Genomic DNA, 20,309 nt, shown 5'->3' on the forward strand with positions numbered 1-20,309 from the left:
ATTACATGAGCCCCGAATCCCTGATGGACGTCCAAACTGGCCCAATCGTCAATGGCCGGAGCACTGACACTTCAACCATCAAAGTAAGCTTGGGTGCTAAATTTTCTTGAAATTTATTTCCAGTCTTGCATGCCTTTTTATGGTGGATACTTCTTACCTGACCTGAAGGGATGTTAACTAGTGAGCATATATGATAGGAAAACCATTATTTTGTTTAGTTTTATTAGCAAGATTGATAGAAAAAGTTGTACAGGTACAACACCAATTTTCCAGCAATGGATAGTCCAGCACTTCTTTTAGTCCACACAAAATTATGAGACTAATTTTTTGTGCAATATGCACTTGCTTACATTGCAATTAGTGGTGATCCCTTGATTTTTGTGTGATTTTTGGTGTGTTTTGCTAACAGTTAACTTTAGCTATGATAAGGGTAATTTATCAATAGCTATGACTATTGACAAGTTAATTGTTAGATGAATTAATTAAATGGCTAGAACAATGTTCCTCTGTGACAGAATAAGAGTTAATTCTTATTTGATGTATGAAAAATTACAAGGGAAAAGATCAAAGCACAATGAAGTAACTTTGCTTGGATGAAATATTTAAAATGGTAATAAAGATGTCATTAGCTGAAAATCCTGTGGCTTCAACCTTAAGTAACCCGGATGTCTTCCCTGTAACATCACAAATCCATGATGAGACAGCCATCAATGAAACACACTTATTCTGACAACCTTCTACTTCCAGGCCTTTGTGATTAGATCTACAGTTCTAGTAAAATTCTGAAATTTACCACTCTGGGGGTGATAGCACTGCACCATTGAAGTACAGTCTGAGGCAGATCTATGAAACTAACGAAACTTAAGCTTCAGGGCCCCTGTTTCTGGAGGGGCCCCAGAAGTGACTCTAGTCCACATTACTTAAAAATTTTGGGTCTACTGGTTACAAAGGGGCCCTATAAGTTTAAGCTTCATGGTTCCGAAAATGTAGTTTCCCCAATGAGTACAGTAATTAATAAACCTGTTTCATATATACTGATGTTTAAGTTAAATTTTCAGCAGACTATGGTGAGTCAGAGGTGTATTAACCCTTTCAGGGTCGGCAGGACCTCTCCCAAGCTTGTTCTCAGGGTTAGAAAATATTTGAAAAAAAAAAAAATTAATTTTTCTTATGAAAAGATAGTTTTTTTTTTTTTGTTTCTAAATTTTCTAGACAAAAAAAAATTTTGCCATCAATACTTACCGAGATATAGAGGCGTGAAGTTGACAGAAATTGACCCGCATATGGCAAGATCGCTGAATGCCGGTCACCTGGTAATCATTTATTTTGTTTTTTCTACCTTTTTCTATTATTTTTTAATTTTTTTTTCTTTTCAAGTAACTTTTGTGGCCTGTGAGACCAACATGACTATTTTGTAAATATTCACTCTTTCTATACTACACAATCACTGCACAAACACTGTTGTCATTACAGTGGACCCCCGAGTTTCGTGATTAATCCGTTCCAGAGAGCCCGCCGAAGGTCGAAATTCACGAAACTCAAACCCATTTTCCCCATAAGAAATAATGGAAATAAAATTAATCAGTTCCAGACACCCAAAAATATTAAAATAAAATATTTTTTTTTCAAATTAAATAAAGATTTACATAATGAAAACAAACAGAAATCAAGTACATGCATTTAAAATAAATAATAACAACATTACACTTACCTTTACTGAAGACTTCTGGGTGGATGGAAGATGGGAGGAGGTGATAGGAGGAAGGTGTACACTTGTTTGGAAGGAAAATCTCCTTCCATTAGGACTTTAGGTAGCAAGTCCTTATCTGGGGTTACTTCCCTTCTTCTTTTAATGCCACTGGGAACAACTTGAGTCACTGGACCCCTGGCACACAAAATATCTATCCAGAGAGGTCTTTTTCTGGCATTTCTTTAAGATTTCCCTGAAGTGGGACACAACACTGTCATTGTACATGTTGCAGATACAGCTTGTTTCAGCTTGGTCAGGGTGATACTTTTCAACAAAACTTTGCAACTCATTCCACATTCCACACATGTCCTTAATCACTGAAGAAGGCACCTCGTCCACTCCCTCTTCCTCCTCCTCTGAAGCAAGTTCCTCGGCTGTGGTCTGATGCTGTTCCAGTTGAAGCTCTTGCAGTTCGTCAGTGGTTAGCTCTTCCCTGTGGTCCTCCACCAACTCTTCCACATCCCTGTCACTCACTTTATTTACCAAAGGGCTTGCACTAGCTTTCCTAGGGTCCATGATGACTTATTTAGCAGTTGCAAGCACAAAAAACAATGGATTAGTATTATGAAATGTATTGTATGAACCCGCGGGGTGATGGTCACGTGTTGGTAAACAGTGGCACACTGAGCATGAATGGCATGGTGTGGTAGACTGGCTTTGTGTGCATGGTGACGAGCGGACGGGTACCGGACGGTCGCCGAAACATGAGTTTTTTCACGAAACTCGAGGCCAAATTTTTCTCCAAAAAATCGCCGAAGGTAGAATTTCGCGAAAGTCGAGGCTGCCGAAACTCGGGGGGGAGGGGGGGGGGTCCACTGTAGTATATTGTTTACAAAACATGTTTACACAAATGAACAAAATAAAATGTTTATTACAATTTTTCTATATTATATATACATACATAGTCACTGGACATGTTCCTAGAAGTTCTGCAGCCTGTGGAAGTCTTTGAAACACGATGTCATGTACAGTGGTATTTTACATTCCTCACACATAAAACGAGTAAGTGTCTGCTTTGTTGTGGGCGTATTTTTGTATGTGCACAGACGTAACACCTCTTCTGAGCCTTTTTCTTGAAAGCAGTAGCAGGCAGTTTCATTAGGAAGTGATCAACATGCTTGAGACGAGAAGGTAGTTGTTGATAATTTTGTGGGCGGTTTTCCATTGGAGGTGTTGTTCCTTGTTACTTGATTATTATTTGTCTGATGACAGACAAACAAAATTTGCCATATGGTGGTTTGTTTCTGGTCCTCATCTTATACATATTATAAACATTGAGCATGGAAATGTCCAGAAGATGGAAGAGTTTTATGTACCACTTATAACTCTTGCAAACACAATCAGCAAACCCAATCTGCATGTCACATTTGTCCACTGAACGCACATTGTGGGTGTAGTCAATCACAGCTGCAGATTTTAGAATGGGTTCATTGCTCTTTCTATGCTGCCTGCCAGTGTCTGCCATTTCGTTACGGTGAACTGATGACAACAGTGTGACATATCGTTTGTCATGCCACAGAAATACCATGATGTCATTGGCAAAAAACGCCTGCACCTCACCTGAGGCACATATATTAACGATTTCCATGCACTGTGCCACACACATCTGTCATGTTCACTCGCAAGAAATCACTGAGTAAGGGGCTTGTGTACCAGTTATCAGTACAGTGGACCCCCGCATAGCGAACGCCTTGCATAGCGAACATTCCGCATAGCGAACGCTTTGATCGCTAAAATTTTGCCCCGCATAGTAGACAAAAACCCGCTCAGCGAACTTCGTCCGAGACGAGTCCAATGTGCGGCCTCAGCCAGCCTCACATGTGCCGCCTGTCCCATTGTTTACCAGCTAGCCTCCGCGGTAACATTCAAGCATACACTCGGAATATTTCGTATTATTACAGTGTTTTCGGTTCTGTTTGTTGAAAATAAGTGACCATGGGCCCCAAGAAAGCTTCTAGTGCCAACCCTGTGGTAAAAAGGGTGAGAATTAGTATGGAAATTAAGAAAGATTTTGAAGGGTTTGGGGCTAACCCTGAGAAGCCTATGCCAGTTGTGGAATCCATTGTGCCTACTTCAAAAATTAAGGAAATGTGTGCACAGTGGGTTGAACTGCAAACCTTTATGGATGAAAATCACCCTGACACAGCTGTTGCAAGGCGTGCTGGTGACTATTTCAATGACAATGTTATGGCCCATTTTAGACAAATCGTAAAGGAACGGGAGGTACAGAGCTCTATGGACAGAAAGAAGTCCAGTGACTCTGAAGCTGGTCCTAGTGGCATTAAAAGAAGAAGGGAAGTAACCCCGGAAAAGGACTTGCCTCCTCAAGTGTTAATGGAAGGGGATTCCCCTTCTAAACACTAACACTCTCTCTCCCCTCCTCCCATCCCATCAATCATCACCAGATCTTCAATAAAAGTAAGTGTCATGTAATTGTGCATGCCTTTTTCAGTTTGTGTGTACTAAAATTAACATTTTTTTGTGGTTAAAAATTTTTTTTTCATACTTTTGGGTGTCTTGCACGGATTAATTTTATTTCCATTATTTCTTATGGGGAAAATTAATTCGCATAGCGAACATTTCGCATAACGACCAGCCCTCTTGCACGGATTAAGTTCGCTATGCGGGGGTCCACTGTATATAATACTATATGCTCCTTACCAAGATATGGTTCCATCATTGTTCTAACCACATCACCAGAGATACCCAGTAGCTTCCTGGTATCTCGCAATGTATTACTTCCAGTGTACACAAATATATCCAATTCAAGACCACTGTAGCAATCACAAGCACAAACAACTTTATACCAAAGCGTTTCCTCTTGCTTGGTATGTACTGCTTGAATGACAGTCTTCCTTTGAACAGAATCAGAGACTCATCAATAACAAGCTTCCTGAAGGGATACAAATACATGTTGAATTTCTGTTTCAGATACACAAACACATTCCTAATCTTACATAACCTGTCGTTTCTGTCAGGCCTAGTTTTGTCTGGGATGTGAAGCATACGTAATAGTAGCACAAATTGACTTACTCCTATTATATCATTGAAACCTGGGGTTGCAATTAGGCAGTCTGTTGACCAGTATTATTTGACACTGTGCTTATACACATGTGGCATAAGCATTATTGTGGCAAAGAAAAGATACATCTCAGCCACAGTTGTCTCCTTCCATTGGTGTAGGTGTGATTTTGGCGAAAGTATTGTGTTTGTCATGGTGTAATCGAAGTATATGTTGCTTTCCCTGACAATAATTTCAATCGGGTTCGTCAACGAATAACTCGAAACATTCCAGTTCAGTGGCATTGTTCCCAAGATGGCCATATTCCACTTTGACTTTCATCAAAGTGATGGGGATTGGGAACAAAATTGGCAGCTTCCTGCCAATAATCCCAGGTGCGGTCTGCTGGTGGGTTCTGGATACTGACAGGTGGTTGTGGTTGGAGAGGTTGTGGTTGTGGAGGTTGGTGTGGTGGGTGGGTGGGGGATGGTGGCCTTTGTTGTAGTTCAGCTGAGTCAGCAGCGTGGGTGGCAGCATGGCCCACTGCTGGTGCCTCATGGCTGGCACCACCACTACCACCAACAGATGCATGCACATTTTACATCTCAATTGCAACAATATCATCTTCATTTTCACTATCTTTTCCGTTTGTACAGCCACGGGATGTACTCGATGTACTCCTTTCCCTTGGAATAGCATATGGCATACTACCAGACGCATATACCGTCGTATATACTGACACTTCACTGGAGAATATTCTGTTTCACTCTCGCTACTGGAACTGTTTTCGAGAGTTTGGAGTTCATATTCACTATCGTCACCATTGCTCACATCTGAGTCCTGGATATGGGAAAATACGAGTTTCCTCTTTTGTTCTGGCACAACTGAACATGAACAAGATTGCCCAGCACCAGAGGTGGAAGGTTGAGGGTCATCTGGATTTTCTTCACTTGCCGGAATTATGGTCATTAGTTTCGGTCACAACCTCATCAAAACCTTGAAACTTGTCTTCACTGACACTTCCATCTGTATTAGAACTGTCACTGGGAACAAGTGTCCCAGTCTGCCGAGGAGTGAGAAGTTTCTTAATGCGAGGCATGGTGAGCAAGGTGTACTAAAATGGCGTTCCCACGATGCACCACTTGGTCCCCAAATTTTTTCCTACCGTGCACACTGACCATGCAGACCCATTCTCTCGCATCTAGGCCTACCAGCTGTTTCCCACTTAATTTGAAGCCGCTAGAATTTACGCGTATTAGTACAGCACCAACCCTGGCGCACAAGCCATTATAGTACGGCACCAACCCTGAAAGGGTTAAACTATCATGGGACCTGTCAATCAGCAGTACTATTGATATTTCAGCAAGGCCTAGGAACTAGAGTGCCAGAAAATCATTGCTGTACCTGTATCAAAATACACAAACGCCAGTAAAATTGATATCACATCAGTTGGCGAAAAATTAAAATAGGCTTTGGGTGATCTATTCACTGTTTTAATAAATATTATATACCAAAAAAATATTACATAAAATTTATTTAATTTAAGCTTTCCAAAAAACCTACATTCCATGACCGCAGTATTAATTAACCCTTTGACTGTTTCGGTCGTATATATGTCTTACGAGGTACCGCGTTTGACATGTATATGCTCATAAATTCTAGCGACTTCAAATCAAGCAGGAGAAAGCTGGTAGACCCACATGTGAGAGAATGGGTCTGTGTGGTCAGTGTGCATATAAAAAAAATCCTGGAGCATGCAGTGCATAATGAGAAAAAAAAAACTGCGACCGTTTTTTTTTCCCCCCAATTAAAATGCCGAATTTGTGGTCTATTTCCGTATAGTATTTATGGTTGTATTCTTGTTTTCTTGGTCTCATTTGATAGAATGGAAAACATATAGAAATAGAGGTGATTTTGATTGGTTTTACTATAAAAAGAACCTGGAAATGGAGCTCGAAGTAGGGGAAATGTTTGATTTTTGCCGATGCTCAAAAGTAAACAAATGTCATTGTCCAATAAATGTCCAACTAACCATTCTAATATGCAGTCATGAATGGGTTGACATTATTTATACAATTATTACAATATTGCAGTAGTCTGCATAACAGTAAATCTTCTATTTTTTTGTTTGAATAAAAATTCAAAATAGAAAGCAAGAGTAATATCAGAGGGGCCTGGAGACATGACTGATGAACAAAGAAAATGTTATTTTAGAGCCAGGAATGTCTGCAATGTTCATTCTGGACCTTATTTTGAAATTGTCATATTTTTTAATTTTCGTAAAATTGGCCAAATTGCACATTTCTGACCATGTTATTGGGTAGTTGAAATTGGTAAATGGGCAGTGTCTTGTGCTCACTCGATAGAAAAGATGGAGTTCTAAAGAAATAGCTATGAATTTGGTCGACTGGAACAATGGAATTAGCCTAAAATAGGGCTCAAAGTGGGCGAAATTGTCGATTTGTAAATATCACAGTGGTTGCTAACTTCGCGAGTGTAATTCCGTCAGTTTTCCCATCAAATTTTGTTTTTTTTGGTGTCATTACAATCGGGAAAAGATTCTCTATCATTTCATAAGAAAGAAATTTTTTTTTTTGCGACACCGGGAGACACCTCATGATTGGGGGTTGCGACAGTCAAGGGGTTAATACCCCTTCCCTCTCCCACATAAGATATATACAGAAAAAATCATGTAGACATGCATACAAAAATTTCTTAAATTCTTGACCTAATGACCTACATCTGTTGACTCTTATTATCCATTGTTGGCACCTTGCTTTTACCATTTAAGTGTTATTTTTTAACAAATTGTTGACATGAACAAAATTTGTAAGCCATGTAATATTGAAATATAAACTTTCACACTGAAGTGAATGGATTGTATGCAGAGCATGAGGGAAATCAGCACTAAGTGATCCTGGCTCATTTGGTAGCATGTAGCATATTTTTAACCCTTTTACTGTCCAGACCCTTAAAATTAATATTGCTCCCAGTGCTGCCCCCCCACAAATGGTAGAGGATTTTTCTTCTAAAGGTAATGACACCAAAAATATGAAATTTGATGGAAAACTTAAAGAATCACACTGGTACAGAATTAGTGGTTTGGGCACAATCTGTGCATTGGCAATTTTGCATACTTTGAGCCCTGTTAAACCAGTTCCATTGCTCCACTCAGTCAAATTCTTAGCTATTTCGCTGGTATGCCTTCCATTCTATTGATTGAGCACAATCGATAGAACTATTTTTAGGGAAATGCTACAATGTAAGTCAGATTAAATAGTGGACTGTAATGGGACTTGTATTGAAAGACAGCTTTCACCTACACAGCCATCCCTATAGGCAATGTCTTGAGAAGCTGTCGTATGTACTCCCTAAGGGCTGAAAATAAAAATGTTATAAGTTTAATTACCCCTAGGGGGTGTTATGCGAGTATTTTCACAACAATACAGTGGACCCCCGCCTTATGATGTTAATCCGTTCATGAGAGCTCATCGTAAGACGAAGTTATTGTATGGCGAATTAATTTTCCCCATAAGAAATAATGGAAATCAAATTAATCCGTGCAAGACACCACAAAGTATGAAAAAAAAAAAATTTACCACATGAAATATTAATTTTAATACACACAAACTTAGGAAGACATGCACAATTATAATACTCTACTAAGAATACAATACATGACACTTGCCCTTATTGAAGATCTGGTGATGATTGATGGGATGGGAGGAGGGGAGTATGGAAGTTATTGTTTTGAAGGGGAATCCCCTTCCATTAGGACTTGAGGTATCAAGTCCTTTTCCGGGGTTACTTCCCTTCTTTCGTACTTAGCAATTATCTCTTTCTTCATTTCTATGGTAATTTTTGCCCTTTTTCCTGCAAGGTTGGCACTAGAAGCTTTCTTGGGGCCCATGGTGACTTATTTTGCAGGTACAATCACTAAAAACACTGTGATAATGTGAAATACACCGAATATATGTGTGAATTCAACCACACTGGCTGGCTTGTAAACACTGGCATGCACGAGGCAGCTGAGGCCATGCGTCAGGCGCCCCCCGGACGAATCGTGTGAGGCGAGGCAAAATTTTTGCATTAAAATGTATCATATGGCAGATTTAACGTAGCGCAATGCCATCGTAAGGCGGGGGTCCACTGTACTGACTGGATCCACTGAATCCTATACTCATATGTGTTGGGCAAAAAAGCCCACATATCACCGGGGTATAAAGTAATCTGTTGAGCTCGTACATTATTCTCCACTGCGCAGTCAATGGAACTACAATATGTTAAACAGATTTACCTGGATTTGTGTGTCAGACCCTTACACCCGGATATAAGAACCTAAGAAAGGAGGAACACTGCAGCAGGCCTGTTGGCCCATACTATTAAGGCCCTTCACAGATCCATCCCACTAATAGAATATTTGCCCTCAAAAGAACATAAGAAATAAGGAACACTGCAACAGGCCTACTGATCTATGCGAGACAGCTCCAATTCTCCTTACCGGCTTAAGCCAGTTTCTTGAACTAGTGAGGTCAGACACATCACTTAAGGGAGGAGCACTGCATCCGACCTAGTAGATAGTCAGGTCCAACTTGCACCCACCCACACCCACTCGTGTATTTATCCAACCTGTTTTTAAAACTACACAATGTCTTAGCATCTATGACGGTATTTGGGAGTTTTTCACTCGTCCACAACTTTATTACCAAACCAGTGCTTTCCTATATCCTTCGTGAATCTGAATTTTTCCAATTTAAAGCCATTGCTGCGAGTCCTATCTATGTTAGATATTTTTAGCACGCTATTTACATCCCCTTTATTAATTCCTGTTTTCCATTTATACACCTCGGTCATCATATTTCTTTCAACACACCGGCCGTATCCCACCAAGGCAGGGTGGCCCAAAAAGAAAAACAAAAGTTTCCCTTTTTGAATTTAGTACATGTAATTTATATGGGAGAAGAGGTTGCTAGCCCCTTGCTCCTAGCATTTTAGTCGCCTCTTACAACACGCATGGCTTACGGAGGAAGAATTCTGTTCCACTTCCCCATAGATGTAAGAGGAAATAAACAAGAACAAGAACTAGAAAGAAAATAGAAGAAAACCCAGAGGGGTGTGTATATACAGTGGACCCCCGCATAACGATGGCATCACATAGCGATTTTTCCGCATACCGATTACTTTTATCGCAAAATTTTTGCCGCGCATACCGATTAAAAACCCGCTTACCGATTTTCGTCCGAGACGCGTCCAATGTGCCCTCAGCCAGCCTCACATGTGCCGGCCGTCCCATTGTTTACCAGCCAGCCTCCGCGGTAACATCCAAGCATACACTCGGAATATTTCGTATTATTACAGTGTTTTCGGTGCTGTTTCTGGAAAATAAGTGACCATGGGCCCCAAGAAAGCTTCTAGTGCCAACCCTGTGGTAAAAAGGGTGAGAATTAGTATGGAAATTAAGAAAGATTTTGAAGGGTTTGGGGCTAACCCTGAGAAGCCTATGCCAGTTGTGGAATCCATTGTGCCTACTTCAAAGATTAAGGAAATGTGTGCACAGTGGGTTGAACTGCAAACCTTTATAGATGAAAATCACCCTGACACAGCTGTTGCAAGCCGTGCTGGTGACTATTTCAATGACAATGTTGTGGCCCATTTTAGACAAATTGTAAAGGAACGGGAGGTACAGAGCTCTATGGACAGATTTGTTGTGTGACAGAGGTCCAGTGACTCTCAAGCTGGTCCTAGTGGCATTAAAAGAAGGGAAGTAACCCCGGAAAAGGACTTGCTACCTCAAGTCGTAATGGAAGGGGATTCCCCTTCTAAACAGTAAGAAGATAATGCTCTCCCCTCCTCCCATCCCATCAATCATCACCAGATCTTCAATAAAAGTAAGTGTCATTTAATTGTGCATGCCTTTTTCAGTTTGTGTGTATTAAAATTAACATTTCATGTGGTAAAAAAAATTTTTTTTCATACTTTTGGGCGTCTTGCACGGATTAATTTGATTTCCATTATTTCTTATGGGGAAAATTCATTCGCATAACGATTATTTCGCATAACGATGAGCCCTCTTGCACGGATTAAAATCGTTAACCGGGGGTCCACTGTATATGCTTGTACATGTATGTGTAGTGTGACCTAAGTGTAAGTAGAAGTAGCAAGACGTACCTGAAATCTTGCATGTTTATGAGACAGAAAAAAAGGACACCAGCAATCCTACCATCATGTAAGACAATTACACCTCAATTTTTTTTTTTTTTTTTTTTTTTTTTTTTTTTAACAAGTCAGCCATCTCCCACCGAGGCAGGGTGACCCAAAAAGAAAGAAAATCCCCAAAAAGAAAATACTTGAATCATTCAACACTTTCACCTCACTCACACATAATCACTGTTTTTGCAGAGGTGCTCAGAACACAACAGTTTAGAAGCATATACGCATAAAGATACACAACATATCCCTCCAAACTGCTAATATCCCGAAACCCCTCCTTTATAGTGCAGGCATTGTACTTCCCATTTCCAGGACTCGAGTCCGGCTATATAAAAATAACCAGTTTCCCTGAATCCCTTCACTACATATTACCTTGCTCACACTCCAACAGATCGTCAGGTCCCAAATACCATTCGTCTCCATTCACTCCTATTGAACATGCTCATGCACGCCTGCTGGAAGTCCAAGCCCCTCGCCCACAAAACCTCCCTTACCCCTTCCTTCCAACCTTTTCGAGGACGACTCCTACCCCGCCTTCCTTCTACAGATTTAAATGCTCTCCACATCATTCTACTTTGATCCATTCTCTCTAAATGACCAAACCACATCAATAACCCCTCTTGCTAATGCTTTTATTAACTCCACACCTTCTCCTAATTTCCACACTCCGAATTTTCTGCATAATGTTTACACCACACATTGCCCTTAGACAGGACATCTCCACTGCCTCCAACTGCCTCCTCGCTGCTGCATTCACAACCCAAGCTTCACACCCATATAAGAGTGTTGGTACTACTATACTTTCATACATTCCCTTCTTTGCTTTCATAGATAACATTTTTTGACTCCACATATGCCTCAACGCACCACTCACCTCAATCATATCCCCTCTAATTCTATGCCTTTCTAGAGAGTGCAAATTCAGGGCCCTCAGTCGTTCCTCATAGGGAAGATTTCCAATACATAGGATCAACTTTTATAGGTAGTAGGTTGGTAGACAGCAACCACCCAGGGAGGTACTACCGTCCTGCCAAGTGAGTGTAAAACGAAAGCCTGTAATTGTTTTACATGATGGTAGGATTGCTGGTGTCTTTTGTCTGTCTCATAAATATGCAAGATTACAGGTACGTCTTGCTACTTCTACTTACACTTAGATCACACTACACATACATGTACACGTTTATTTATACACACTCATCTGAGTTTTCTTTGATTTTATCTTAATAGTTCTTGGTCTTATTACTTTTCCTTTTATATCCATGGGGAAGTGGAATAAGAATCTTTCCTCCGTAAGCCATGCGTGTTGTAAAAGTCAACTAAAATGCCGGGAACAATGGGCTAGTAACCCCTTTTCCTGTAAAGATTACTAAAAAGAATAAGAAGAAGAAAATTGTCAAAGTGGGAAGTCTGAATGTGCGTGGATGTTGTGCAAATGATAAGAAAGAGATGATTGTGGATGTTATGAATGAGAAACTGGATGTCCTGGCTTTAAGTGAAACAAAGCTGAAGGGAGTGGGAGAGTTTCAATGGAGAGGAATAACTGGGATTAGGTCAGGGGTTTCAAATAGAGTTAGAGCTAAAGAAGGAGTAGCAATAATGTTGAAGGATAAGGTATGGCAGGAAAAGAGGGACTACAAATGCATAAATTCAAGGATTATGTGGAGTAAAATAAAGATTGGATGTGAAAAGTGGGTTATAGTAAGCATGTATGCACCTGGAGAAGAGAGAAGTGTAGAGGAGAGAGAGAGATTCTGGGAAATGTTGAGTGAATGCGTGGGGAGTTTTGAATCAAGTGTGAGAGTAATGGTGGTTGGAGATTTCAATGCTAAAGTGGGTAAAAATGTTATGGAGGGAGTAGTAGGTAATTTTGGGGTGCCAGGGGTAAATGTAAATGGGGAGCCTTTAATTGAGCTATGTGTAGAAAGAAATTTGGTAATAAGTAATACATATTTTATGAAAAAGAGGATAAATAAATATACAAGGTATGATGTAGCATGTAATGAAAGTAGTTTGTTAGATTATGTATTGGTGGATAAAAGGTTGATGGGTAGGCTCCAGGATGTACATGTTTATAGAGGGGCAACTGATATATCGGATCATTATTTAGTTGTAGCTACAGTTAGAGTAAGAGGTAGATGGGAAAAGAGGAAGGTGGCAACAACAAGTAAGAGGGAGGTGAAAGTGTATAAACTAAGGGAGGAGGAAGTTCGGGCGAGATATAAGCGACTATTGGCAGAAAGGTGGGCTAGTGCAAAGATGAGTAGTGGGGGGGTTGAAGAGGGTTGGAATAGTTTTAAAAATGCAGTATTAGAATGTGGGGCAGAAGTTTGTGGTTATAGGAGGGTGGGGGCAGGAGGAAAGAGGAGTGATTGGTGGAATGATGAAGTAAAGGGTGTGATAAAAGAGAAAAAGGTAGCTTACGAGAGGTTTTTACAAAGCAGAAGTGTTATAAGAAGAGCAGAGTATATGGAGAGTAAAAGAAAGGTGAAGAGAGTGGTGAGAGAGTGCAAAAGGAGAGCAGATGAAAGAGTGGGAGAGGCACTGTCAAGAAATTTTAATGAAAATAAGAAAAAATTTTGGAGTGAGTTAAACAAGTTAAGAAAGCCTAGGGAAAGTATGGATTTGTCAGTTAAAAACAGAGTAGGGGAGTTAGTAGATGGGGAGAGGGAGGTATTAGGTAGATGGCGAGAATATTTTGAGGAACTTTTAAATGTTAAGGAAGAAAGGGAGGCGGTAATTTCATGCACTGGCCAGGGAGGTATACCATCTTTTAGGAGTGAAGAAGAGCAGAATGTAAGTGTGGTGGAGGTACGTGAGGCATTACGTAGAATGAAAGGGGGTAAAGCAGCTGGAACTGATGGGATCATGACAGAAATGTTAAAAGCAGGGGGGATATAGTGTTGGAGTGGTTGGTACTTTTGTTTAATAAATGTATGAAAGAGGGGAAGGTACCTAGGGATTGGCGGAGAGCATGTATAGTCCCTTTATATAAAGGGAAAGGGGACAAAAGAGACTGTAAAAATTATAGAGGAATAAGTTTACTGAGTATACCAGGAAAAGTATACGGTAGGGTTATAATTGAAAGAATTAGAGGTAAGACAGAATGTAGAATTGCGGACGAGCAAGGAGGTTTCAGAGTGGGTAGGGGATGTGTAGATCAAGTGTTTACATTGAAGCATATATGTGAACAGTATTTAGATAAAGGTAGGGAAGTTTTTATTGCATTTATGGATTTAGAAAAGGCATATGATAGAGTGGATAGAGGAGCAATGTGGCAGATGTTGCAAGTATATGGAATAGGTGGTAAGTTACTAAATGCTGTAAAGAGCTTTTATGAGGATAGTGAGGCTCAGGTTAGGGTGTGTAGAAGAGATGGAGAATACTTCCCGGTAAAAGTAGGTCTTAGACAGGGATGTGTAATGTCACCATGGTTGTTTAATATATTTATAGATGGGGTTGTAAAAGAAGTAAATGCTAGGGTGTTCGGGAGAGGGGTGGGATTAAATTATGGGGAATCAAATTCAAGATGGGAATTGACACAGTTACTTTTTGCTGATGATACTGTGCTTATGGGAGATTCTAAAGAAAAATTGCAAAGGTTAGTGGATGAGTTTGAGAATGTGTGTAAAGGTAGAAAGTTGAAAGTGAACATAGAAAAGAGTAAGGTGATGAGGGTATCAAATGATTTAGATAAAGAAAAATTGGATATCAAATTGGGGAGGAGGAGTATGGAAGAAGTGAATGTTTTCAGATACTTGGGAGTTGACGTGTCGGCGGATGGATTTATGAAGGATGAGGTTAATCATAGAATTGATGAGGGAAAAAAGGTGAGTGGTGCGTTGAGGTATATGTGGAGTCAAAAAACGTTATCTATGGAGGCAAAGAAGGGAATGTATGAAAGTATAGTAGTACCAACACTCTTATATGGATGTGAAGCTTGGGTGGTAAATGCAGCAGCGAGGAGACGGTTGGAGGCAGTGGAGATGTCCTGTCTAAGGGCAATGTGTGGTGTAAATATTATGCAGAAAATTCGGAGTGTGGAAATTAGGAGAAGGTGTGGAGTTAATAAAAGCATTAGTCAGAGGGCAGAAGAGGGGTTGTTGAGGTGGTTTGGTCATTTAGAGAGAATGGATCAAAGTAGAATGACATGGAAAGCATATAAATCTATAGGGGAAGGAAAGAGGGGTAGGGGTCGTCCTCGAAAGGGTTGGAAAGAGGGGGTAAAGGAGGTTTTGTGGGTGAGGGGCTTGGACTTCCAGCAAGCGTGCATGAGCGTGTTAGATAGGAGTGAATGGAGACGAATGATACTTGGGACCTGACGATCTGTTGGAATGTGAGCAGGGTAATATTTAGTGATGGGATTCAGGGAAACCGGTTATTTTCATATAGTCGGACTTGAGTCCTGGAAATGGGAAGTACAATGCCTGCACTTTAAAGGAGGGGTTTGGGATATTGGCAGTTTGGAGGGATATGTTGTGTATCTCTATACGTATATGCTTCTAAACTGTTATATTCTGAGCACCTCTGCAAAAGCAGTGATAATGTGTGAGTGTGGTGAAAGTGTTGAATGATGATGAAAGTATTTTCTTTTTGGGGATTTTTTCTTTTTTTTGGGTCACCCTGCCTCGGTGGGAGACGACCGACTTGTTGAAAAAAAAAAAAAAAAAAAAAGGATCAACTTTGTCATCTTTTGTACATTTTCCAATGCATTTATATCCATTCTGTAATACGGTGAACAGAACTGAGCAGCATAGTCTAAATGAGGCCTAACCAAAGATATATAGAGTTGAACAACAACCTGAGGACTTTTATTATTTATACTTCTTGCTATGAAACCAAGGATTCTGTTAGCTTTATTGCAAACACTAATGCACTGTTGTCATGGTTTTAGATTACTACTAACCAGAGCTCCTAAATCCTTTTTGCATCCATAATATTAAGATCTACATTATTTAATTTATATGTGGCATGGTTATTTTCATGTCTAACATTTAGAACTTTGCATTTGTCTGTATTAAACCGTTGTCTTGATTGAAGAATAACGTCTTTGAGAATGTCCACGTCTTCCACAGTCTAGAAATACGCACACTGGTACACTATTTTCCCACAAGGTTTGTCTTTCGTGGTAATGTTATTGAAGAAGCTGATCACACTTCTCTGTAAGTGTTTTGATGTGTCTTCGAGATGCTTTAATGCACAAAAACGCGTGGATCAGTGTTCTCTGTTCATTATCCCGGCATCAATGTGTCCCTTAGCTGGGTTAAAAGTAATCTAGCTAAGACGCCTCTCATTGCACTTCGCTTGGCCCCAGCACATAAAGGAAAAGCCGACATAGCATATTTCCCCTGCTTGCCAAACTTCCACTATGAGGCAATTCAGAATGTTTGATTCTTGCTGTCTAAGCATAGACAATAATGTACATCTTTAACCCCTTCAGGGTCCAAGGCCCAAATCTGAAGTGGTGCCCCAGTGTCCAAGAATTTAAAAAAAAAAAAAAAATTATTTTTTCTTATGAAATGGTAGAGAATCTTTTTGTGAAGGTAATAAAACAAAAAGTACGAAATTTGATGGAAAATTGACGAAATTATGCTCTCGTGAATTTTGATGTGTCAGCGATATTTACAAATCGGCGAATTTGCCGACTTTGACTCCCATTTTAGGCCAATTACATTATTCCAGTCAACTAAATTCTTAGCTATTTCACTAGTATTACTTCTATTCTATCGATTGAGCACAAGAAATCAGCAAGTCAACTGTTTCAACTACAAATTAAAGTGATCGGAAATTGTTAATTTGGCCAATTTAACACAAAGTTCAAAATATTCCAATTTCAAAATAGGGTCCAGAATAAACAATGTAGGTATTCCTGGAACTAAACTAACATTTCCTCTGTTCATTAGTTACATTTTGAGGCTTTACAAATAAATTCCATTTTGATTTTTTATTCACATAATGAATTTTTATTCACACCAAAAAAATAGATTTACTCTTATGCAATACTGTAATAATTGTATAAATATCATCACCATATTTGTGAATGCATATTAGACCCACCAGCTGGCGTGTATTAGACGTGTGAGGTCGTTTGTTTACTCTTGAATATCGGCAAAAATTTAACATTTCTGCTACTTTGAGCTCAGTTTCAAGCCATTTACAGTGCTAAAACCAATCAAAATCATCTCTATTTCTGTAATATGTCTTCCATTCTATCAATTGAGACCAAGAAATCGCAAATACAACTATAAAAAACATACGAAAAAACACTGCAAAGTCGCTGTTTTAATCGAAAAATCATGATTTCAGTTTTTTTCTCTCATTATACACAGTGTGCTGCAGGATCTGTTTTATGTGGTGCACACATACCACATAAATGTATTCTCTCATCTAGGCCCAAATGTACCACTCACAGTTTATCAGAGTGAGCTGAGCTCATGACGTAGATCTACGGTTTGGGCCCTGAAAGGGTTAACATGGTAATAAAATGGGTGCAGGATTTTCCTTAATTGTCCTGCTAAGGTAAGAGATTGATTGTCTCTTATTAAACTACACTACTTGCAACACTGGTCTCTTGCAAAGAGTCGCATGACCCATAACTGGTACATCCTGGTTAAACATCTGCTTGTAATTACTTGGGAAGTAAACAAGATGCTTGTCCCTTCTGAGAGGGCTGGGCCCCTCAGGGCTGAAGGGGGCTGATAACCCCTCCTTCTAGAGAAAATTTCTCCACAACTATTACAACTGTCCTATAAAGTGCACAAAAGTTGGTAATTTGGATAATTTTACACAAAATTAAAAAAAAAAAAAAAATACAAATTTAAAAAGTGCAAAATACGGTATACTTTCCTGGCACTAAAACATTTCCTCTGTTCAATAATCATTTCCCCAGGCCTCTCCTATTTTACACTTTCCCTTCATTTTGAATTCATACTCGCACAAAAACAGATTGACTATTTCCCAGAAAATAAAATATAACCAGGAATGATTGGTCATGGTTTACAACATTCCAATAATATAATCACACCTACTAAAAATCCAAAAAAAAACACTTAGGGGTGTAAGGGGGGCCTTACGAGTCCTCAGGAGAATCGACAAAAATTTAATATTTCCACTATTTTGAGCCCAATTTCACGCTGCTTCATCTGAAACCAACCAAAAATCAAATCCATTTCGGTAGTATATTTTACATTCTATCAAATGATACCAAGAAACAGCCAGTAAAACCATAAAAGCCATCCTAGAAAACTCATTTGCTATTTTCAGCTAAACTTGGTCAGAGGTTTGCTTTTCCCATCAAGCATCATGTGGGGCAGGACTTTTTGTATGTGTACTTTCCTCATCGCTGCACAGACCTTTCTTCTTTCTTATCTAGACCAAAATTTACTACTCACGGCTTATCTGAGCGAGCCGAGCTTATAACTTAGAACTACATGAGGGGACAATGGCCACAATGACGTAGTTCTACATGACGGCCATTGAAAGAGTTAAGGTTTAGAATATGTACATTTCTAAAAAGTAAAGAAAATTTCTGTTTTGCAGTTTTATCATAATGTAATGATTTGCCCAGTAGGGCGATGATAATTTAACTTAACCTGACTGGGAAGTGAACTGTTTCTCTGTTGAATCATGTATTACCTATTTCCAGATTTCTTTGTGAACAAAAGTCAAAGATGCACCATTTTTGTTTACACCTGATATTTCAAACTAATGTTTAAAAAATATTTCAGATAGGTGTGAAATCTGATGTGTGGTCACTTGGATGTATTCTTTACAACTTGGTTTACGGACGAACACCATTCCAGCACATCAGCAACACCTGTCGGAAACTCTGGGCCATCTGTAATCCCGACTCTAAGATAAATTTTCCTGAAATTGAAGATAAAGAGGTCATGGATGTATTGAAGCTTTGTCTCCAGTATAATCCAAGTAAGCGACCCACCATCCAAGAGCTGCTGGATCACCCATACTTGACTAAGCATCACACTAGCAAAAAAATACCGTCTACTCCCAACCATGTCAAGAGGATTATGAGCCAGTTGGAGCAGCTTACCCCAGATACCCTGGAAAGGGTTACCTCGGTAAGTTTTTTTTTTTTTCTTCAATGCAATGTCCATCTCCCACCAAGGCAGGGTGACAAAGAAAAATGCAAGTTTTCTTTTTACATTTAGTAATTTTTACAGGAAAAGGGGTTACTAGCCTCTTGTCCCCTTACCTCAATAAGTGTGGGCCTTTATTTAAAATAACTTAGCTATTCTTCAGAGAAGTCAGGTGGCCTGAGAAATGACGAGCGTTACATTCTCAGGTTATACACGTCAGTTGTTCTCCCTATTTCATGGGAGTTAAGTTCCTGGAGGTGATGGCAAATTCTGACTTGTGTGTAATAGGAAATTTTGGTTGTCTGAATTACCTAAAAGTTTTTTGGCTGTATATTTTTAAATTTTGCTCTGATCTGTTATATATGCAATTATGGCACTAATGCCACAAAAATGCAGGAAATTCTTTTGTCTTTACATCCTTTCCTTTCAGCATTAGGTTACGAAGGTCTTTCATCACATTCATTGTTCGCACCTCTATTTACATTCCTGAATCCTTCGTCCATAAGCCATGTGTGTCATAAGAAGCGACTAAAATGCCAGGAGCAAGGGGCTAGTAACACATTCTCTTGTATACATTAGTAAATGTAAAAAAGAGAAACTTTTTTTCTTCTAGGTTACCCTGCCTCAGTGGGAGATGGCCAGTGCATTAAAAAAATTACATTCCTTCCATTAATTTTATTCTATATCTTTTCTTGCATTTGTTCAGTCATATTTTTAAGTTACAGTAGTTGCTGCAGGAAGGAGGTATTAGAAAAAATGTTTACAAAAAGTCTCCATGGGGAAGTGGAACAAAATTCTTCCTCCGTAAGCCATGCATGTCATAAGAGGCTACTAAGATGCCAGGAGCAAGGGGCTAGTAGCCCCTTTTTCTGTACAAATTACTAAATTTAAAAAGAGACTTTCATTTTTGGGCCACCCTACCTCAGTGGGATACAGCTGGTTTGTTGAAAGTAGTAGTTTACAAAAAGTGTAATACTACCCATTCAGATTTGGAGAAGTGAGCTTTAGTTCTTGGTCATACTCTCTAACTTTGACTGATGGGCCTGAGATAGATTTTTCAGCATTTTTTTCGTCTTTATCCTTGTGTTTAATCTGCTTCCATTTTGTTTTTATTCAGTTAATTTCACTTTATTTTTGGTCACCCTGCTTCAGTGGGAGACGGCCGGCGTGTTGAAAAAAAAATATTTTCGCTATTTTTACAACTTATTATGGTGTGCTTCCTGATATTCCTGTGGTTCATTTAGATTCATCCAGT

General features: G+C 39.4%; 1 protein-coding gene across 2 annotated transcripts in view; it reads left to right on the top strand.

Annotated features, from left to right (window-relative positions):
• The window catches only part of Mps1 (Monopolar spindle 1), a 66,298-nt gene that overhangs the window by 31,475 nt on the left and 14,514 nt on the right, over positions 1-20,309 (top strand). For both annotated transcript variants that reach the window (XM_070098477.1, XM_070098476.1), the window contains exons 8-9: positions 1-83; positions 18,686-19,036. The exon at positions 1-83 is cut by the window's left edge and continues 13 nt beyond it. In XM_070098477.1, the coding sequence (XP_069954578.1) occupies positions 1-83; positions 18,686-19,036 (434 nt within the window). The remainder of the gene's footprint in view (positions 84-18,685; positions 19,037-20,309) is intronic.

Source organism: Cherax quadricarinatus, chromosome 62 (assembly GCF_038502225.1).
Source record: "Cherax quadricarinatus isolate ZL_2023a chromosome 62, ASM3850222v1, whole genome shotgun sequence".
In the NCBI taxonomy this organism is placed as follows: Eukaryota; Metazoa; Arthropoda; class Malacostraca; order Decapoda; family Parastacidae; genus Cherax; species Cherax quadricarinatus.